The sequence below is a fragment of the Colossoma macropomum genome, unplaced genomic scaffold (genome assembly GCF_904425465.1).
Source record: "Colossoma macropomum unplaced genomic scaffold, Colossoma_macropomum, whole genome shotgun sequence".
Taxonomy (NCBI): domain Eukaryota; kingdom Metazoa; phylum Chordata; class Actinopteri; order Characiformes; family Serrasalmidae; genus Colossoma; species Colossoma macropomum.
The window spans coordinates 24,408,515-24,431,844 of record NW_023494809.1 but is presented as its reverse complement, the minus strand read 5'-3'; the positions used below and the strand labels follow the sequence as shown (position 1 = coordinate 24,431,844).

At 41.0% G+C, this 23,330-nt stretch overlaps 1 protein-coding gene across 2 annotated transcripts in view; it reads left to right on the top strand.

The window, feature by feature from the left end:
• Window positions 1–23,330, top strand: part of phldb2b (pleckstrin homology-like domain, family B, member 2b) — an 85,073-nt gene that overhangs the window by 13,448 nt on the left and 48,295 nt on the right. For both annotated transcript variants that reach the window (XM_036557880.1, XM_036557879.1), the window contains exons 3-6: window positions 1,141–1,264; window positions 5,089–5,271; window positions 16,053–16,172; window positions 21,584–22,761. In XM_036557880.1, coding sequence (XP_036413773.1) covers window positions 1,141–1,264; window positions 5,089–5,271; window positions 16,053–16,172; window positions 21,584–22,761 — 1,605 coding nt within the window. The remainder of the gene's footprint in view (window positions 1–1,140; window positions 1,265–5,088; window positions 5,272–16,052; window positions 16,173–21,583; window positions 22,762–23,330) is intronic.

Here is a 23,330-nt window from a genome sequence, read left to right as displayed (position 1 = left end):
TATTATTTTGGCAAATAATAAACATTTTCCCATTATCCCAAATTTAGCTAAGACATGTTCGGTGTCTGAAGTTTGCTTCTTTAGCTTTGCCCTGGATCTATGTGGCTAATGTAGCTAACAAATAATGAAAGCTTATGCTGTACCAGATGATTTACCATTCAGTTAGTATTGCTAACTGCATTCTAAATCATCAAATTCCTTCCTCAAACTGGATTGAGTTATTTAGTAATCTTAAATTAACTTGCTCATGCGGTGTCAGACACTGTATGACATACTGTTATGCTATAAAAATGGCTAAAAGTACATTCAAATTTCTTCTTCAAAATGGCTGTTTGAACTGTCTTTAGCAATGCACTGTGTTTTTACCCATTTTAAGTGTAACAGTGTGTCATATAGAGCCAGAAACCACATAATGACTTATGACAAAGGAAAAACTAGCATTAAGGGTCTTAGTAAGGTGTTGGGTCAACAAACCTCCATAAAAGCTTTGGTGTCTCTTGGCTTGGACTTTATGCTGGAATTGTATCGTTGAGATGGAACACCGTTCTTCCAAAAGATATCCCCTCAATTGCTGGTTTAATGATGACAGTTGCAGTGACCCTTCCCTCTAAGTGGACAAGTGGACCCAACACATCAGAACAAAATGCGCTCCGTAGCATAACAGAGCCACCGGGAGCCCTCACTGTAGGGATCAAGCATTTAGGCCTGTACTGTTCTTACATACATTCGCCCTGTTGTCAAGAATATGGAATTTAATCTAAAATTTTACCCAAAATTGAGGTTACCTGAGCCCCCATTTTGAGAGATGGCACAGAGTATTGTAGGATGTTAACTGCCAAACTGTTCCATGCAGTACACCTGGAAGCATCTGCACTCATCATGTTCTTCCTTTAATTTGTCATCCGTCTGTATATAAGACTATAGATTGCCTAGCTTGTTGGAGTTTAAGGCAAGTGTTTTAGGCTACCTACATTTATTACTAGTATGGTTTTAAGGTTCCATTACTTGGTAGCTACATTAGCTTCATAGTTTCAGTGCAAAACTAAAGAAAACCCTGGAACAACTCTGGAAAAGGGGAATATCATATAAATTTGCTTTTTAGCCCAACTGGTCCTCTAAGCTGAGGTGTTGTCTGTGCAGAGCCCACCCTTGGATCTGATTGACACAGGGAAAGGCCTGAAGGTACAGACAGCCACCCCTCATCTGGTCAGTCTGGGCAGTGGTAGGCTAAGCGTGGCCATCACTGTACTACCTCTGAAGGAGGGTAAGTCTTTCTCCATCACGCTCACACACATACACACACATTCTTTACAAGGCTCAAGCAAATGTGGCCCACGTGAAGAGCGTCTGTTGGTTATTGGGCTGTAAATAAGGCAGACTGTCTTTGTTGCTCTGTCTGCTGAAAGTGATTGTCTCTGTGGGACAGAGGATGCATGTGACTTCTATTGTTAGCGCTGACTCGGGGGCCTAAGGCGCTACGGAGGATGAATGCAATGCTAAGGTTATCTAAGAGGAAGGAGGATGGGGGGAGGGGGTCACCTTTCTGATGCCGACGCTCCCATAGCACAAAACAGGGTGGAGTTCATTTTGCCTTTGTCTTATAGAGAAGATGAGGAGGCTTCACCTGGGTTTAATTTCATGTGGTCACCGGGTTTTGCCTTGGACACGCCACATCCGCATGCCAAGCACAAATTCTCTCTCTGCGTGTCAATCATATTTTTAACATGGTGTCACCAACTTCATCCCCTAATTCATTTAGCGTAGCATCTCCTTTATAAGTGTCCATTCACATGTTAAGGATGAATGGCTCATTGCAAGGTATAAACGTTCTTCAGATTGATGGAGAATGTGTTGTATATGGTTCTATATAGCACCCAAAAGGGCTCTGCTATTGGGACAAAGTCAAACAATAAAAGAACCCTTTGGGTGCTAAATACAACACTTTTCAAAAAGATTATATATATGTATATATATATATATATATAGAGAGAGAGAGAGAGAGAGAGAGAGATAGATAGATAGATAGATAGATAGATATAAAACCATATACAACACATTCTCCATCAGTCTGAAGAACCTTTTCATGATGTGAATGACCATTTAATCATGCAAAGGGTTCTTTGAGCGTTCATATATAGAGCTATATAGAACCATTTTCTTTACTAAGGAACCCTTGAACAACCATCTTTTTAAAGCGTGTCGTTAGCCACTTAAAGCCTTATTTGAACATAGCAAGTCAAATTTTGCAGGTTTTAAATAGGATATATTTTATTGTTCTGGCTTAAATGATTAACACATTTGATATTGCTGGTAAAATCTGCCAAAATGTCATGAATAATTTGCTCTTTGGCTAAAATAACACACAAGAATATTTCTTTTCAGGATGTTCTGGCTAGTATTCATGCACATATCTCAAGAACAGTGGGAGCTTTTTCATCGGCTGCACCTTTATCGACAATCCTGTTCATTTTTCTTGTTTGAGAAAGAAATTGCATCAGATCGCAGTGTTTTTCATTGCCTATCCAAGCGGTCATCTACCAATTTCCATGTGAAGTAAAACAGCAGTGAAACAGATGGCATCAGGGCGAGCTGATGAGGGAATGTTAAAAACAGTACTAAAACAGACCATCACTCTGTCCACCTCTCCGACCTCGTTATCACTGCTGCCGTGGGAGACACAGGAATGCAATCAGAGACAGAGAGAGGAAATGAAGAATGCGGACTATCAGACGAGAGAAAGGACAAGAAGTCGACCTCGCTTCCTCCCGGTGGGAGCCAGCAAAAATAAAAGCCTGGATTTCTGATTTAGTGGTGAGCCAGAGGCATTTTCAGAAGAGGGGCGAGTTCACTGGTTGAAATATGAATGGGATAGCTCTCAGCACTCAGCATGGCAATCTGTACTTCAGGATGTCCCACCCTTCACCAAATCATACCATCTGTAAAGGTGTAACTGAGGAAAAAGCCTTCCTTGTTGTGGAGGTGTTTGCATGCATGGTACTCAGAACAACCAAAAAATGTGTGATTTGAGCCAGACAGCTAATTATTTATGGTATTTTGGCCGATTTTGGCTGTTTCTAATACATTATTCATTAGTTTAGCTATTGTTAACTTTGCTATCAGTTTCAGGCTTGTGTGTCTCTTCTGATTCAAGTAGATAAGAAGGGAATGCACCTGTCTTCCTATGTTCAGTTCTTTCTATGATACATCATATCTCAAAGGGCTACATTAAGAGAACCTCTGAAAGGGTTTCCAAGCTCTTGGTTAACATCAAGTGGTCATTAAAGGCCATACAAGGAACAAAGAGGAGCATTTTCTTCCAGTAGAAAAGCACACTGAGTGTGTTTACATGCACTTAACGATCTGATAACTGCAATATATCAGATTTTGTCAGTAATCCTATCAACGCGTTTATATGCACTTGAGAAATCAGATAATGAAAAACTCAGGCAGTAATCAGATTTCTGCTTTGCAACCAGCCAATAAATTCACAGCTTTTTGTAAAAACATCACACCACACCTAAAAATATGAACATACATCATCTAGAAGATGAAGAATATTTAAAGCTTTCATTTTGTGAAGCATGTAGTGTGTAGCAAAAGTGTTTTGCTGCATCTCGTGGCAGCGCTGCTCGCTTGAGTTTACATGCACTGAGAAATCTGATTACTGAGCTAAAATCCAGCTCTCATTATCGGATTCGTAATCAGATTTCTAGACTTAACTGTGATCTAAGAAACTGGAATTCAGTCCATTTTTTGAGAAATTAGAGGGCAGAATACATAAACATTTTGAATAATTGCTTTGTCTGGTTTAAGTGTGGTGCACTGCCCTTCTTTTTTGCTGTTAATTCTGTAGCCCTTAGCATGCTACTCACTTCCATTATTAGCACGGATGCCAGCTTTGATAATGTTTTGCAATGTTCTTAATATTGTGAAGCTCAAATAAAATTCAGACTAAAAACCATTAAATGTTGCTTATCACTAAATATATTCTCATTGTGTTCACTGAAATGTCCAATCAGACTGTGTTTCAATAAGGGGATCTATTTCGAAAGTACATAAAACTATTTCCGATTTTATTTACTAAACATATAAGTTTGTAAATATATCAGAAGTATGGATGTTACTCTTATTTTCATGTTGAGGAAGTATGATTGAGGCAATACAAGAACATAGACCTATTGCTCATGAACATTTCAAAGGAAAGTGGGACCCTGCAAATATAGGGCTGTTTCCAAGAGGGAACAAAGGTTTGGGATACACAGGGCCCTGGAAACATAGGGCTGCTGCCTAGAAATTTCAGTGAGAAAATAAAGGACTCAGGGAACATAGGACCCTGAGGATATGATAAGGATGACCCTGATAAGAGCCTGAGCCTATACTCACAAAACCTTTCAGAGTAGGAGTGCTGATCTAGGACCTTACTGGCCAAAGAGTGGACCAGCTAAAGATTTGGACATGCCCAGACACTTCTGTAACTCATTAAGAGAGTATTATATGACTAACTATGCTTCATATTAACACAACAGACTTGTGTTCTCCATTGTAGTGACTGTAGGCCATGAGGTGCTGAAGGGAGGCCTATAGGAGGATCTGTGTTACATCTGCAGTGTGGGAGACTGTGCTGGCTAGTCCAGAGTGGAAATGTTGAACAGTTTTTCACACAGAGCGCCATTTCCACACAGACTGTTTCCTCCGAACAAGGCCTCCGGTCCTGCTGCCAGTATTTGTCTAAAGGCGGCCATATTTCTGCTCCGCTATTAAACCGTGGAGGATGGCGTCTTTCATCCAGTGGGAAATCCCGTACAGCGCCTGTGTTTTCATCAAAATTCAATTATAAAGAGCCTTTAGGCGGCAAAGCAGAGAAGGCAGAGCAAAACCACACAGCTAGATAGGTTTCATTTGCATCACTGTTAGCTGAGCTAACAGGCACAGCATGTGTAGATTAAACAGATAAGATGATTTAAAGGTAGACAGAGAAACTGGCAGCCAAAGAACGATTAATAGTTTTTTTTTACTTTGTAATAAGGCAGGATTTTCAGTTCTATTATACACAATTAAAATTCCCCACTGATCTTTCTTGTGTTGTAGGAATAACACGCATTGGCCGCGATGACGCCCCTGTGCCCCAGGACATCACCATTGAAGGCCCCGGCATTGACGCAGAGCACTGCCTTATTGAGAACAGAGGCGGGGTCATCACTCTTGACCCCTGTGGACACCTCTGTTCACTTGATGGAGTTCCCGTCACCAGACCCACCCAGCTGACGCAAGGTAGCCTCTCCACTCACACAGCAGCCATTGTTTTACTGTTTATGACCTGCATGGAGCACCTTGTTAACCTAATTGTTTGAAAAAAGAGCACCACCATGGCACTGTTTTTGGAGAGCTCACTAGACCTTGAGGTCAAGCCTTACATAAACGATGTTGCCACCCCCTGCTGGTTAAAATGTGGAATGCAGCTGTTCTTCTTGTGGCTTACATCAATTAATCACACATTTGGTTTGTGTGTTTGGAGACAGGGGAGTTAGGGCTATATCTACACAGTCAATCTATATCTATATACATATAAAGAGTGAGTTAGTAGTTATGATTACTCAAAACTCAGTGAATCGGCATCAATTAGTTGGCAATTTCCCTGATGTTAATGCATATTTTAAATGTTCTTCCTTGTCTCTCTTATGGTAATAAACCTAGCCTGATTGACGCACTCTTTTTTGTGCATTTCACACTGTATGGTGTTTTTTATTTATCTTTTAAAGGGGAATTTCAGTGCTGAATTTGTTTTGTTTCTGCTTATCTTAATTGCTAAGAAGATATTTTAGAGCCTCAAGAAATTTACCTGCTCTTATTTCTTTACAGTGGTGGTAACAAAACCAAGGGTTGTGATATATACAGAGCAAATGCAGCCATTTTATTTACTACCAAAAATGAACGTACATGTGAGTTTTTATATGTATTGTTGATAATGGTAAAATAGTGGTAAATCTGAAAAATATTAGTTTTCTCTGGAGGCTATTTTGCCTTAGAACGCCCCTTAGAACCTCAGGTTTTTCTAGATCGGAGCATTCATATCAAATCTGTCTGAATGACTTTGTTTACATCTCAGCCATTTAATTACATAGAAAAAGTGCAATTCCCATTTAAAGTCTTCTTAATTTCTTTTCCACTAAACTGGCCTTTGTAGATGATTTGATTAATCATCAGAATCGATTACTTGATTACTAACATTCAACAGTGACAGCTGCTATCTTTCAAAATGGGTGCGAAATGGGGTGAAGGGTTTATGACCCTGGCAGTGAAGCATGCTGTGTGTTGGAAAAGTGACTGATGTGTCTTTTTCCAGCAGCAAGCTGGCTTTAGACGTCACAGCAAGCTTAATTAGAGTGGTTTTGGAGCGCTGGGCCGTGTTGTCTGTCTGTAATGCTGTGACTCAGAGCTTCCACAGGCACCAGAGCAGAGCAGGAGGCCTCACTATTATTGCCCATTCTATTCCAATTTTCTCTGACTGAGCTTTATCTCAGCTTCTCTACTTAATCATCACCGGCTTTGGGCTCGTTCACTAGTCCCATTGCTTACTGAAGTGTTGTATTACTCACTGTGAAGTGATTAAGTCCTTCTGGCAAATATTTGCTTTGCTTTTGCACTGGTTGCAAACTGCAAACAGTGCCAGCATTTTCTATTGGGTCTTAAATTTTTGCATGTCTTTGTCTGTGTGTGGGGAGGAGGGAGGGGGGGAGGGTACTGTGTAGAATCAGTGGTGCTGGAGGACTTTGGTTAACTGTCAACTAAGAGCTGAGTTCACCACTTTCAGAGACACTTTAGAGAAGCCAGACAATATGAGACTAAAGGGGACGATTCAAAGAGAGACTAATGCAGAAGGGGGAGGAGATGGAAAGAGGAGGGGGTTAACCTCAAAACCACATCACCCATCTCCAGAGCAGTGGAGCACCACGTGCTGGCGTAAAGGGTGCAAACAGAGAGCATGAAATGGAAACAGTCTTCAGGCTAAGCCCCAGGCGCTAGACATTTCGAGTGAATTAAATTTTAAGTCTGACGTAGTGGCTGTTGAAGCTCCTGATCAGCAGGTTAATACACAAAGCAGGATTTGTCAGTACAACTGAATAACTTAAGCAAAAAGTCAGGAGTGTCTAATAAAAAAAAAATCGATGCAAAAAAAGTAATATACTGAAAATATGTTACAACATATTTCCATTTTATTAGGAACACCATTCTAATACTGAGTAGGGCCCCCTCTTCTCTCAGGATAGTCTAAACTCTTCATGGCATGGATTCAACAAGGTGCTGAAATCGTCCCTCAAAGATTCTATTGTATGTTGACATGACTGCATCATGTAATTGAATCAACTGGACAAATTGGAAGACACTGAACTCATTGTCATGCTCATGAAAACAATTTGAGTTGACTCAGGGTGCATTACGATTCTGGAAGTAGCCATTAGACGAGTGAGGTAAACTGTGGCTGTGAAGGGATACAAATGGTCAACAACAGTGCTCAGACAGGCTGTGGCATTTCAACAATGCTCGATTGGTATTAGTTCAATGTGTGCCAAGAAAACATTCCCCACATCATTTCACCACCACTGCCAGCTTGAACTACTGATACACAGCAGGCTGCTTTCATGCTGTTAACACCAAATTCTGACCCTACCATCAGCAGACCAAGCAGCGTTTTTTCAGTCTTTTACCACCCAGGTTCAGTGATCTTGTGCCCACTGTAGCCTTAGATTCCTATCTTGGCTGACAGGAGTGGAACACAATGTGGTCTTCTGCTGTTGTAGCCCATCCACCTCAAGGTGTCAGTATGAACAAGTCTGGCCATTCTCCCCTGACCCCTCTCTTCAATAAGGTGATTCCACCCACAGAACCTCCACTCTGCATTTTTGTTTTTACACTATTTTGGTTTAAACTCTAGAGGCCTGGATTGTAAAAATCCCAGGATATCAGCAGATTCTGAAATATTCAAACCACCCCATGTGGCACCAACCACCATGACACAAACAGATTTTATCCCATTTCCTTGAGTTCCTGTCTGTATGACTTTATGAACTGTGCTGCTACCACATGATTGGCTGATTGGAAAACCGCATGATTAAGCAGGTGTAGGTGGTTCCTAGAGGTTATCTTTCCTCCTGTTGGACAAGTTTTACTTTAGGTTTAATATATCTGGTTAACAGAAATCCCTCTTTGTTAGGTTAGTTAGAGATTTAGGTTAGAGATGTAGTTTTGGTTTCAGTATTTACAGCATCGCATTCTATATAGTATAACTTTTATTTTAGGTTCTTTGTAGTCTGTAGACGTCTTGGTGAAACAGAAAAGACTTCATGCAGGGATTGAATGGGCCGACTGCTCCAGTTGTTATTATACTATTTTTTAGCCCATTAAAAGTTAATAGCCTGAATTCAGAAAGGCTCATGTAATATTGGATACCTGCAAAGTTGCTCCACTATTCGGAAGCGCTCATTCACCTAAAACCATGGGCCTTGCATCAGCTCAATAAAAGGTCTTTCCTCCACCTCCATTCCCAAATACTTTTATTACGAAACTCAATATCCTGTCAGCTCCGGCTGGATGGCTAAACACCATTCCTGTTCCAGCTACAATTTTAAGCCAGGATTCGTTTCAAAACACAGTGGAACAACATTTCCCTCTTCATCCACTAAATTGGTAAGAATTCTTACAACGATGGTCCATTTTATGAGCTCAGAGCTGGAGGCCTTCCTGCTAACTCAGGCCTTTACCTCACCATGATAAGGTCAAAAAACATGTTTCTCAACCATACTTGCACTCTCAGTGCGTTCGACCCTGATGGCACAAAGTGCACTCGAGACCCACAAATGCAGAGATTGAGAAACATCTGCCCCCACTGTGCCAAAAAACAAACCTGCTACAAGGAGCAAAGTTCTTCTCCATGTCTGTCTCTTTCCAGGTCTGTTCTAAAACAGTCGTAGTCATTGATTTTCACCAGGGTTATACATTTAGAGATAAAAGGTAAACAGTACTTGATGTGTAGAACACTTAGAAATGTTTCTGGAAAAGTTGCAAGTTTTGATGAATCTGTTTTTGTGCATTATGCGCATATATTTTTTTTAACCATTATTTAAGGGTAAACAAGAGTGTTGAAGTTTAAAACTGTATCATTAATACATCGTCAGTCCCTTCTTAGCATCAAGCTTTCATCATCTTTCATGGAAACCACTAGCTGTATGGGTAGATCCCATCACAATAAAGCAAGCGGAGAGGGGCGGGGCTTGTGCTATGCACACACCCACACTCAGGCTTTTTTTCTGAAGTCGCTTAGAAGTTCTGGAGGTTGGGATTTTTCAAAACCATTGTACATAATTAAATGGTTTAAATGTAAACAAAGTCATTCAGAGTTGTTTAATGTGAAATGCCTTGTTCTAGAGAAACTTACCACACAGTGGTGGTGATGGGAACCAGACGTCTGAAGAGTTTAGTGCCTCTGAAAGCCCCCTCACAGACAGTTATTACATGAAATGGTTAGATGTTGGTTGAATGGTTAAGTTTTGGCTTAAAATGTATTTTAATCCATTTATTTTATTCCATTCATGGCAGAGGGGTACACAGGGGGGGAGTTGTAAGGCAAAATAGTCCCCAGAGAGAACTTATTTTGTCATATTATCACAATTTTTCCATCACCAGAAGAAAGGAGTCTGTAGATTTCTCTACAATGAACCATTTCACACCAAACCACTCCAATGAATCTCAAGCACTGAATTAGTCATAGATTTTGAAAATTTGGTGGAATTCCCCTTTAAATTCTTTGGCCATCTGGCTCCAAACACCATCTGTGTGAACAATTCTGACTCTGAATTTCACATCAAACCACTCTGAATGACTTTACATCTCCTCAAGAGGTAATTATGCAGAGTTTTGAAAAATCAGTGGACTTCTCCTTTAACGGTTCACCTTCAGGTATTTTCTCCATCTTCAGAGGTAAACAAAGGGGGAATAAGGGGTAAAGGAGGGGCGGGGACTGAGCCTGCCTTTTACACTCCTTCAACTCCAGTCACTCCGCTCGACTCCCGGCAGTCGGCTAGTACTACACTACAGCTCCATTACCGACTTTCACAGAGTTTGCAGAAATGTTTTTTGACTAGTTTACGGTGTAGAATAATTAGTTTAACGTGTTCAGCGTAGCTCTTCATTCATCTCTCTCTGAGCCGAGCAGGAACACAGAGGATACGCCGTTCACTTTCTCCTCCTTTCTGTCACACTGTGTGGAGAAAGCTGTTGTGAAGCTCCTCTGAATGGCACGCAGTGGAAGGTTAGTCTTTATCAGAAACCTTTATCACAAAACTGATTTTACCTACATAACGTTATCGTAAAATAGGTATACTTTATTATTTGAACGAGGCTTCTTATTCGGATTTTCCCTTTCCACCTTAAATGGTGCAGCAGTTACATTCAGGCGCCAGAATGTAACTGCTGCACCATTTAAGGTGGAACGGGAAAATTCTATTAAGAAGCACTTTTTTGACGACTTGACGGTTTTAATCCTAGTTAAATTTTAATAAGCTACTCATTTGGATTCGCTGACGTTAAAAAGTTAAGTTTTAAGTAAAATGTTCCTGAACTTCATGTCTAACAGCTGTTCGTTAAGCTGTGTGGCGCCACTGTTGCTCTCCTCTTCGGTTTAACCGATGCTAAAGGTGTTAGCTGTGTCCTTCACCTGGACGAATCAGTTCGTCTGAACAGGCTCTTTTTATAAGCCGGTCGAACCGATTCAGTCCACATGAATCTTCTGAGTCTTCTACTCTGAAGCACTGCTAAAATTGGAGCATAATAGAGATGGGCGATATGGCAAAATATCGTATCGCGATACTTCAAGACATTTTCACGATGCACGATATTTTGTTTTTCTGAGGTTTAGTAAGTGGGAACAGACTAAATGGAATCAATGCCACACATAAAAATATCAAAATAATATAATAATAATAATAATAATAATAATATACACAGTGATTTTTATTTAATATTTTACTGCAGCACACAAAATTCAATTAAACAGGTCTGATTATGCTCACTTTGTCACCTTCTTTCACAGTCACAATTGGATTTTGCACTGTTTTGGTAAAAATCTGTAGTCCCACATGCTCAAAAGGCTCAATTTAATATAATTAAAGAGTAATTATTCAAAGTTTCTGCATAAATCAGTCATTGAGGTGTAAGCAAAGTTATTCAGAGTGGTTTGATAAATGATTCATTGTAGAGAAAGTTGTGCTTCCTTACCCTGGTGGTGACAAGAACCAGGGGTCACAACGCAGACCTTTTATTTACTATCTAAAATGATCAGTGAACCTACATGTCTCATGAGTTTGTATATGTAATGTTGAGAATGGTTGAAAAGTGGTAAATCTGAAAATAGATTTGGGAGCTACTTTGCCTTGGCTTAAGCCAAAACCTTATCTGAAAACTATAATAAAACAATGTCTTAAGCATAAGGTGTGAGCATATAGACATCATTTCATGGTATAACTTTTTGTAATGGAGCTTTAAGAAGCATTAAACACTTCAGACTGGTGGTTTCTTTCACTGTGAAGAATTCTGAATCACTTTATCTAGGACTGAGCAATCATCCAACCACTTAGAATGACTTTGTTTGTCTAACCGATTGAATTACGCAGAAATTGGAACAATCTGTGATGATAGCTCACTTTTTAGTCACGTGGTTTGATTTGACGATTCATGCTCAGCAAAGCTTAGAGAACAGATTTTTAATATGGGCATTAATGGGTTAAAAAAACTCCATCTGTAGACAGTAGCTGGCTTCTTCTTTCTGTTATGTTTTTGTGCTTGGCTTATCTGACCGTCTTGGTGGATAGAAGCATTCAGACTTACTCACTGAATCTAGAGTCGCTGCATGTGGAGAAGATGAGAATACAGTCTTGATTAATCATTGTGCCTTTCAGCACACTGTTAAAGTTTATCTCGTAATAAAAGCGTCTAATTGGTCAGCTCTGTGAAGTGTAGGCACAGTTGAGAGTTAATGATTTAGTCAGTAAAGCCTTTAGAAGTTCGTGAGGTCTTAAAGTAACAGCTTTTTTTCATCGTAGCAGAAAATTGACTACTTGACATGCTGAGGTCATTTAGTCTCTATAAAAGGCTGTTATATAAAGTACCACGCACGCTTAATTATCAGATCAAAGACACTTTGTTTTTTAATCCAAGGAAAAAAGTTTATGAGTGAGCGTATTCATTTGCAGCGCAGAAGGAAATTGGAGAAGAAACAGTAAACAGCCAGTGCAAACTCATTAAAGATAATACTAGCAGTGTCTATTTTGAGAGTTTAGGCCCGTCTCAATTATTACAAAACTGTCTGATTGCAGCTGTTTGAGCTGATTGCAGTTATTTTCCATAGTTGATAGCTTTCACAATCATATGTTTGTCACAATACACAACAAACAACAAGTGAATTGCTGTGCATTGATCAGTTGGGTTGAGTCAAATGGATGTAAATGAAAGAAAGCAGAATATCGCTGCTGTCTGAACGAAAACCTTATATCTCCATATTTGCTGTTTTTCAGTTTTTGACATAATTTGAAAATGCCTGTCGTCCTTTACATTGTGTGTAAATATCATGATGAGTGAACCAAGAGAAACGACCCAGAATGACTTGGAAAGACGTCTGGTTCCATTGACTTACATTAAAAGTTAAGTATGTTTTTTCCTTCTCCTGTATAGTTACCGTTTTGGAGATATGAGGTTTTGTTCCACGTATTGAGAAACCATGGATCCTACGAAAACATCAAAAGCTCTAACGTCCAACTGGTGCTATGACACCTTTAGGGGGCAGCAGTGAGACATTTGTTTATTTGAGCTCAAGCTATTTCTGTCGACATTTGTTTGAGAGCTTGGAATCAAGATCTAATCAGCCCATCTTTTCTTTGGGTGAAAGGGTAAAAACCCTTTGGCCACTGGTGTCCATTTTTTTGCTGAATAAAGGTAGTTACTGTTTTCTTTACAATTTTGTGTGAGTTGCGGTAATGCCAGCTCAGTGGCTAGGCTAGCAGTCAGGATTGGTTGACACCATAGGCATTCCCAGTTGTTTGATCATTGAAAACATGAAAATGATATAAAATTGTGAATTCTATCAACGTGGAAGCAGGACAGCTGATCTGGCCACTTCAGGCTTGTACCTGAATCACTACATACAGTAAACAGGAACAAACTATTTGGTTGTTAATCACAGCCATTTAGCAGACATTTAACTATCATATAAAATTTCAAGAGGCCTAGAAATGGTTTTATTGATGCTACTGTAACACCCCACCCCCCCGACATCCTCACACTGGCTCAGACCTTAGTATTTAGGTAAGCACTACAAAAGCAAGAGTTTGTACACAGGTATCAACATGTGGAACACAATGTCAGCCATTCATTTTCCCTGTAGCATATTTATTTAGGTTTTTTTAGGCACAGGATCACAGCTGTGTAGACTAAACACTCACCTCTGCACTTGAGAAACCTTTCCAGCTGCGTGTATGGATATGCATGTTTTGGTCACTGTACCAAGCCGTGTTTATCTGACAGTGTTATCTCTCAGATCACTGTTTAGACAGACTGTGGGGATTTTTGTGATGATGAAACGTCTCGCAGCATGAAGCATTCATCAGGCTTATTGTGTCCATCTGTTTTGTTGTGAAATCCGTACGGCATCGCCGTCGAGGCTGCTTTTGTCCTTTTTTGCCCTTTTTAATTTTCCTACCAATAAGGCTCTGATAGAATGGAAAAATCCAGAAGAAATCAGACTAGACCTTACGGGAGCAGTCTGCCAGTGTACCAAACAGTGGAATGCGTCTGAAAGATTTAGGAGGCCGAAAGTCAGGGCTTTGGCATGTTAACGACGCACAAGGCCTCCAGCCTCTCAACTGAGGGCACTGAAATGTGGCCCAGCTTTTCAAACACAAAGGTGCGGACTTAACAAAGCCTCTGGTCGAGCATTTTGGATGTACAGGGTCACGAAGGACAAGAGCCTTTTAAGTAGCTTATCTTGGGCCTGCAAAACAGTTTGGCTTGAGCTGGATGGTATAATAATCAGGCCCACACTTTCTTCAGAGAAACGTTTCTTTATCTCTGCATGTGCGTGTCGTCCTCTTTAGAATCAGAGTGTGAGGAAAGTAGTAGAGATTGTTAGTAGTATCGTTTGTTGATAAATATCATATTTGCCCTTGCAGTACTGATATCACCAAAGGCTCCAATATGTAAATGAACCTCTAACATTGCTTTTTGCTGTATTTAACCGTATCTATTGTAAACATGCTTACTCGCATCTACAGTGGTACCATAATAGTCTCGGCGGGGAGATTTTCCATTTTAAAGAGTAAGAAAACCTTGTTCTGATGATGTGTTTTGAAGGTGGGAGGGGCTTTTGAAAGACTACAGTTGCTTTGGGGGGATTTTTGGGGCTTTGTTTTTCCCCGTTAGCTTGCAATTGCAAAAGGATGGCAGAAGGATGACAACTAGGAAGATGATGGTGTTTTAGTAACTGGCTTCAAATCTTCATTTCAATCAAGATTATGGGTTAACCAAATGACTGAAGTGGCTCGTCACATGGGGAGATCAAAAAGCTAAAAGCTGAAGTTAGCAAGGAAGCTAAACATAAGGCAAGGAAGGTAAAAATAACCCTCTGGCATCTGTCTTTGCTGAGTAAAGATAGAATCACTGTTTTCATTTTAAATTTTGATTGACAAGAATCACAACAGTGCTAGCTTGGTTGTATTTATTAGCCCATAGCTCGGTGGTTAGGCTAGCAGTCATGATTGGTTGACACCACAGGGATTCCCAGTGTTTTGATGAATAAAAACAAGATATAAAATTGTGAATTCTGTCAAACTGCTGAGGCTGAGGGAGTATAATCCTGTACTACAGAGTACTGCTTAACTTAACAATAAAATGTTCAGCTCTAGTTTTAAGTCTGAACGCCTGTTTAAATACTCCAAGGTCTATCAGAATCACAAAATGCAATAATATAACTGCAATACTAGTCTTTTCCCTATATTGTGCAGCCCCACTGTCCTCTTGTGGCTTTGGAATCAGATTTGGAGGAAAGTAGGCTAAACAATCTTCATTTTCCAGCAAGAGGGAAACGTGTGAGACAAGGACACAGACAGTTTTTACACAGCTGGTTAGGAAGTGTCTGTCTTGTCCAGCACTGAGCACCAGTGACTTGCACTCTAAAGTGTATCAGAAGCTCCACCAAACATGACACACAAAACTATTTCAGCTCCTCAAAAGAGAATTTCTCATTTGAAGAGCTCTTTAATAAAACCCTCGCACCTTTTTACTCATCAAAAACAAGCTTCCTTTCTCTTCCCTTAGCAAGCAGCTCAGAATCCTCAAGCCAGAGGTTTGGGGTTTGGTGGAGAGGAGGAAAAGAGGTCCCAAATATTTTCCGCAATCTGTTATTCCGCTTTCTGCTTCAATTTTTTTTTTTCTTCGCTCAATGGTCTCTGATTTCAAATCACTGGAAAAACGGAGTAGTGGGCCTAAGCTCTCTCATAGGGGAGCATGGAGGTAGCTTACAGTACTACACTTCTATTGAACTGTTAATAATCCTTATGATTTCCTCCAGGGCTGATGAAACTGCAGGACCATAGTGTAGACGATACATCAGTCAGGCCCTAACGTTGACCATCAAGTGGAAAAAGATGCCTCAGTCTTATATAAACCAAAGTGTGTGATTGATTGATGGAGAAGAGCATTTCTTTGCATGCTTTAGGAATGGTGGTCTTTAGAGGTAGTGAGAGTCTCTAGCTGGGCCCTGTTCCTCATACATGCTGTGAGGTGTTTGGACAGCTGTGGCTCTGTCACGGTGAGGTGGTGACCTCGACGTTTGTTTAATGCTCTGGGTTTTTATCCAAATTGATGGCCACCTCCAATGCAGCTCTGCTTACACTGGCCAAATAGATGGAGTCAGATGGTTGCAAGCATCTCAAATGTTGTGTGTCTCAGGTTGGTTTGACTGTAAATCTCTCTCTCTCTCTCTCTCTCTCTCTCTCTCTCTTCTATAGGGTATTCTCTCTGTTTGGGTAAATCCTACTTTTTCCGTTTCAACCACCCAGAAGAGGCCAACCGGATGAAGAGCATGCTGCCTCAAAAGAGCCCCGTGTCTCCGCTGGTCTACAGCACAGGTAACCATTGTCTAAAACTTCCATCAACCACTTTGATAGGCTGGTACACGCTTAAAAGGATGGTTCTGCAAGGGTTCTTTAATGAAGAAAAAGGTTCTGTATAGAACCATGAACACTCAAAGAACTCTTTGCATGATTAAATGCATGACTCTTTGCATTGTGACAGTGTTCTTCAGATTAATGGAGAAAGTGCTATAGATGGTTCTATATAGCGCCCTTTTGATACAAGCTTGACATCATGACAATAGCAGAACCCTTCTATAGGTTCTATATAAAACCATCTACAGCACATTCTCCATCAATCTCAAGAACGCTTTCTCGATACACACAACCCTATTTAAACATGTAAAGGGTTTTTTGAGTGTTGATTCTATATAGAACCATTTTCTTTACTAAAGAACCCTTGAAGAACCACCATTTTAGTGTGTAGGTGTTGTTGCTCAGTGTTACAGGATTTAAATACTTGATGGTATTTTCAAACAAGTATGTAAACACTAGTTCTCAAAACCACCCTTAAAAACAATAATATATACGTGTGCATAATTTAAATAAGTTCATTACTGTAAAATATACCAGTTGGCAGCAGCAATGAATTAGTAGTTAGGCTGTAGCCCTTCCTTTCAAATACAGCTTTTAACGTGGGTGCTAAAGCGTTTTATCTGTCACCATCACAGTTTTAACTTTAGTTAGTTTAGTTTTTATTTAGTTTGTTTTGGTCAGTTGTTTTTATTAATTGAGTTATTTTGTTGAGTTGAGCTCAGTCACAATGGAGCTACAGAGAGTGGAGTGGAAGATTGAGGAGCTTTTGGAGCTAAAGGCTCATATGACCTCAGTGAGGACCACCCTAGAAGCAGCTCGGCGGGTACCTCGCTTGGCTGGTGTAGCCTGTCCTCCTGGACTCAGTACTGAACTCAGAAGGCACATTACAAGGCAATGAAGCCACTGAAACTGTGTTCACGTCCGAATACTAAGCACAGAATCGATTATCAGCGTCACAAAATGATACTCAAGTATTCAAATTATTTGGTCCAGCCCTAAAAGTAACCAAAAGGACCCCCGTTTTTGACTCTTAACCCCCATGAACCCACAGAGAACCCATATCCTGTATCTCACACAGCCCTTATGATAACCCCTTTTGTGTGTGTGTAAAATGGGTTCAGTTTCAGGTAATGGGGGCCGTCTTGGACAGGTGTGCATTATCTGTCACACAGCAGACTCCCACAATAGCGCTCTCTGAGCCTTTGAAGTGCGAGAACCCTTTTAAGAATCTTCTGTCTTTTCGGATATATCTTCTCAAAACACGCACATGCTCCATGTGCAGCAGGCAGCCAGTCGTGTGGAATGTCCTCCTTTTCTGTATACAGATGTGGTTTGTTGTCCCCGTGGTGATTGATAGTTTGGGGGAGAGGGATTACGTTGTAGATCATTTTCTGTCTGTATTGTAGACAGTAGAAATGAATACACATTGTTGCTGCTGTCCCAGACAGTGCAGATGGGAGAAAAGCCCCCATATTCAAATCTACGCTTCCCTGTGGTGCTATTGTAAGGCTGGCTTTTGACAAGTTGCAGTGGTGAGTTGGATGAAACATAATTTATTTGGAGCTGGACAGTTACACAAAGCAGTTCATAATAAACCCATTTGATTATTTTACTAATTAGCGAGATTAGCAGCTTGTGTTTTGCGATTATCATATCATTCTGTCTAAATCACGATAACTAACAAAACCAGACAACTGTCATGTTGAAGGGGAATTGTATCGATATTTTCAAAATTTCTGTGTAGTTGAATAGCATTAAAATATGCAAACAAAGTCATTCGCAGTGGTTTGGTGTGAAGCGGTGCGTTATGAAGGAATGTACAGACTTCTCCTTCTCAGCCGTCTGAGAAATGACCACCTGTTTCAATAATCAATAATTATAACAGTCAATAATTTAGTTAAAATGACATTAATATGATCACATTCTATGGAGGAGCGGGGCCGGTTGTGCCTCATGCTCCTCTACATCATTAGCATTTTGACTGCGAAGCAAGTTTCATGAAACAACCAAAGTTAAGATGGTTGTGCAAATTTCAAGATGAGGTTTTTATACTGTCAAATGTAGTTTCATGTAGATTTCAGGCCACCAGTGTAAAGTAGAGACTGCTTCTGTGAAAGATCTGGAGTACTACTGAGTAGACTGTTGAAATATTTCCATGTATGGCAAAAAGAGTGCTGGAGTTTAGGTGTATGTGTGCGGGATTGTGGGTGTTCTTAAATGCCATTCCCTGAGCGACTCAGCCGAGCCCTGTGATATCTCTCAGTTTCTGCTCTATTTCCTTGTCTGTTTGCGTGGTAGAGATTTAACTCTGATTTAAACACTGTGCACATACACACTCCTCCTCCTCGTCCTCTCAGGTTAAAGGGATTTCTCTGCTCTTGGCTGAGGCCTGTGTGAGTTTATGGTCTTTGCTGGTATGCGTGTTGTACGAGTGTGCATGTGTCAGACGTCTGCTGGAAGATATCCTTTGATCTGTTTGCACTGTCTTGGCACATAGCAGAGAGAAGCTGCTCTGAACTGTACAGCGCAGAGACAGAGCAGATGGTGTGTGTGTGTGTGTGTGTGTGTGAGTGAGTGTGTGAGGGGGACAGACGGAGAGCGTAAGGCCAAAAAGTTTCGAACGGAGAGTTCTGCTGTCCATCTTTGGCTCATCCACTTCCACAGGTGGACTGGAATAACTAGCGTTTCTCGATGACTTTTAAGAAAATCTAGTATATTTTAGTGTGTATTTAGGTACATACAGTTGTATGCAAACATTTGAACACCCACGGTCAAAGTACTAGAGAGGACACACTTAAAGATGACGTTTTATGCTAATTTATAGCCCCATTTCCATGTATTTACTGTATTTAACATACTGAAAAATAAATATAAAGTGTGCCATAACTTTGTGCCGTAATTTTTAATCAAGTTTTATTTTTTCTCAAGATGTTTAATTCTGCACATAGCTGAACACTCAGCAATTGTGCATTAAAATATGCAGAAGTGTGTTCTCTGTAGAGGATGTGTTCACTTATCTTACTTAACAAACCATGTAATTAGACCAGAGGCGGCCAAACTTTTGCAGACGACTGTACAGTGTACTTGCAGTATACTGTAGAATAAAGGTCTCATTTTGCTTAGATAGTCCACTATACTCCCCTATAGATTATCTACAGATGTTCAAATTGTTAACAAACTATTTGTTGAAATGACGCGGTAATTCAACATGATTCATCCGATTTCAAAATGATTTATTTCACTTGTAAATCATTCTAGAACAATGCAGTAAATTGTAAATGGTTTAAATGAGCATAAAGTTTATTATGTAATTTTACAAGTGCTCAATATGAACCTCCTCCAGCTGTACAGACAACATCAACGCTGTAGTCAAATTTATCCCATACTGGATTGAGCATGTCAGGTGTCGCTGCACTCACGGCTCTTTCAGTGCGATTTCGGAGATCATCCGGTGTTGTGGAACCAATGACGAGCGCTCTGAGCTGTTGGAGGTTCACTGCCGACAAAAATCACGTTGCACAGTTATGATGGATTCACTCTTATTGAGAACACAAAGCGCTTTCTGCTCAGGGGTCGCATCTCCTTGCAGACTGAAGGGAGCCATCTTCCGGTGACAGTCAGAAACTCTATGACCCCCTCTTTCAATTGGAATGTGATTGGTTCCTAAGCACCTAAAATGTAAAATAAAAAATGTAAAAATATGGCGCTTTGAAATTGGATGAATCTTTTTGAATCACCCTGTAATATCTATTGATTCTAAACGGTGGTGGGGTTAGGGTTAGGATTTGGACCAGGGTCAGGGCTAGGACTGGGTGAGGGTTGGGTTTATGGGTTGGGTTTAGGGTTTGGGTTGAGGTTAAGGTTAGGGTTAGGATTAGAGCCAGGTTAAGAGTTAAAGAAAATTGTGGTCAATTTAATAGATATTTAGTTGAATGTAACTTGAAAGTAAATTAAGTATCCACAAAGCATCTAAGGTAGACTATCCAAAGAAAGTGTTACCGAAATGTATTTACTGTTCATATATTAAGCTTACTGCAAGTACACTGGATGCCAACAAGTTACGTAATCTGATTTACATATAATAAATAATATTAAACATTTTTAAGGTAAGTTTTACTTTTTGTATAATACTAATAATTTATTTTAAACATGTACAAGTTTATACTAAATAGACAATTCTTTGAAGTTGGTTGTATTTTCAGTTCTTACAATCCAGGAAATCCCAAACACATACAATGATGTTGAGGTCTGGACCCTGGGGTGAACATACCATCCTTCTGAGAACACCAGCAACTTTTTTATAAGCAGCTTCTTGTAGCTTCAGTCTTAAGCAAGAGTGGAGTTTGATTTGTTTCCCCTCTCTCAAAGACGAAAGCTTTGAGTGCTGTTTATCTGATGGTGACCGTTTTCGTGGTTTACCAGGTCTCGCACAGTTGTTAGCACTCCTGTTTTCTCTGTTACCTGTTTATAATTGTTGAACTCCAGTTTTGGAAACTCCTGTTTTTATTACTTATTTTCCTTTGACTTTCTTCTTCGTTATGCAAGTGGGTTATCACCTCAGATATATCTCCTGATAAGTGAATCATTTGTAGTTAATGGTGTTCAGAGTGGAAATTTAACACATGAAGATTGAATGATGTTTTTTTGTAAGACTAGACAGGATACTAAACAAAAATTATATTTAGTTTGTTAACCACTGGGTTGTAGCAGAATATTGCATGTAGCGTATGTGTGGTTACCAAAAGTTAAAGCTGAAGTTTCTTCTGACTGGGCTTTGAGTCAGTTTCTATTTTTACAGAGGTTTTTTGAGGCTTTTGGGTTCTGGGTCATTTAAAGGCAGGTTTCTGCTGTTTCTATGAGTAGACCAATCTCAGGTACATTTTAATAATGGCTCTGTGCTTTCTTAGGAATCATTAATTTAAGCATTGCTTTAGCGGACAGTTTGGCATTAACCTGATGGTTATGTAAGATTTTGTAACTGTTTTTAAAGCAGTATCAAATTCTTTAAAATGCTTGCCAAAGTGAACATGTGGGACTCGCATTTCTCTCATTCATTACATTTCCCTTGAAAAGTGAGCCAAGTTACTGACAAGGGTTGTAAAAATGCATCATTGCATCGCGCTGCATTGATCTTAGGTTGGCAGTTTGGCTGCGTCAATTTTAAAATGATCGAATCTGTTAACGTACAATTCTTTATAGTGTGCGTCCTTTGAATCATGCTGATATAATTGAATCTAATTCTGGTGGAGATTTCTGGACTGAATCATTTTCTAAAGAACTAGAATCAAATTGAATCATTGTGAGGTTACAGGTATGCACGCTTTATTGACCTGATAGTCTCATTCTGCCTCTCTGTCTCTCTCTCTTTCCAGACTATCTGAAGTTCAGCAGTGATTTCAGCCACAGCATGGGCGGGCCCAGCTCCAGAGGGATGCGCTCCGTCTCCGAGCTGCGAGAGTTGATGGACACCCTGCAGAGAAAGAAACAGGCTCTGGAGAACAGCCTCCGAACCAGCGTGGACACCAGCCCCTCCTACTTCAGCATGACCCAGTCTCCACCCACTACACCCAATTCTTTGTCACCTGTGACCACCTCCAGCCCTATATCGTCCTATCAAGAGCAGGCCAGGCGTCTTTATACCTCTGATCGTCCACCCCTTTCGGTTAAAGTGCCCACCCACTCTTCCGGCAGCATGCCCCCTTCGCCTCGGCGCTCAGACCCTTCACGGGAGCGGGACACCTCATTGCCGTACTCACGGCCTATTACCAGAAACCAGTCCCAGGACAGCCTGCTCTCGGAGAGTCGTCGTGCTCAGACGTCCGGCTCTCTGTTGTCTATGTGGAATGGTCCCTCTTCCAATGTGGGTGATTCCCTTCCGCCACCACCAGGGGGCAGTTCCAGCGGGACAGCAAGCATGCCGTCCAGCCCGCGACTGGCCCGCAGGCTCGGTGCTCAGGACACAGGCCGGAACGGTGCTCCAGAACCTGCACCCCGCCAGAGGAAATACTCAGCTGGTTCTTTGACCGGATTGGGCGTGCACAGCCGCTCTTTACCCCGCCTTTATCGCCCGACTGATTCCTCACTATCTCCTCTTGCCCCTCTCGTCCTCCCTGCACCCCGCCGCTCTCTGGATAATCGTTCATCTCGGCCCTCCCCAGAGCAAAACCACCATAACGCTCTCACAGAGGTGGTGTCCATCTCCCTCTCCACCAGGTCCAGCTCCAAAAGCACCCCCGCGCCTCCAGACGTGACCGTGCCCTCAGGTGCCACCACCAGCACCAGCCCCCGGCAGGCCAAGAAGGTCAGCCTGATCTCCAGCGGAGGCTCCTGCTCAGATTTGGAGAGGCTGGTGGCCCGCGGGCCCTCCCCAGCTCCAGAGACAGGTCTTGGCGAGAGGAGGCAGTCATTCGGAAAGGCCGGCCTGGGCCCACAAGGCGGCTTCCGCGAGAGGAAAGGGAGCATCAGCTCCCTCAGTGGCAAGGAGGAGCTCCAGGACTACCACCAGAGACAACGGGATGAGAGACTGCGAGAGCAGGAGGTGGAGAGACTGGTGAGTACTGTGTTCCAGAGGGGTCAGAAAGTTGTTTTACATATTTTTTAACATCTCTGTCTTGATCACATTGATTGATCACATTTACACAGTTTTCACATTATCTCAAATGTAGTTGATCAGCCAAGATGGTTTGTTTCAACCAAGATAGTTTTTGCACTAGAACTGCAAAGCTGATGTACCTAACGAGTAAAAAAAGCTTATACCTGTGGATTAGCATCGTGAAAACTGCAAGCCTAAATCATCACATACTCTCAAGTAGACTTGTTTATGTGGTTCCCGGCACTGTGTGACAAATTGTGAACTGTAAAAGTGGACAAAAATATGTCACATAGTTAAGCGGTCTGCAAAATGCTAAGTGGTGCATGTAAGCTTCCATTAGCTTTGTAGCTGTAGTGCAACTTCAGACAGCAAATGTGTCTTGGTTTGACTACATTTGCGGTAAGTGGAAATTTTTTTCCACCCAACTCTCACTTTAATTGAGTGTTTGAAGTGTTATTCTGAAGCCAACCATACACTACACGACTTAGCAGAGGTCTAAAATGAAGAGCGTCTCACATTTAACGCCA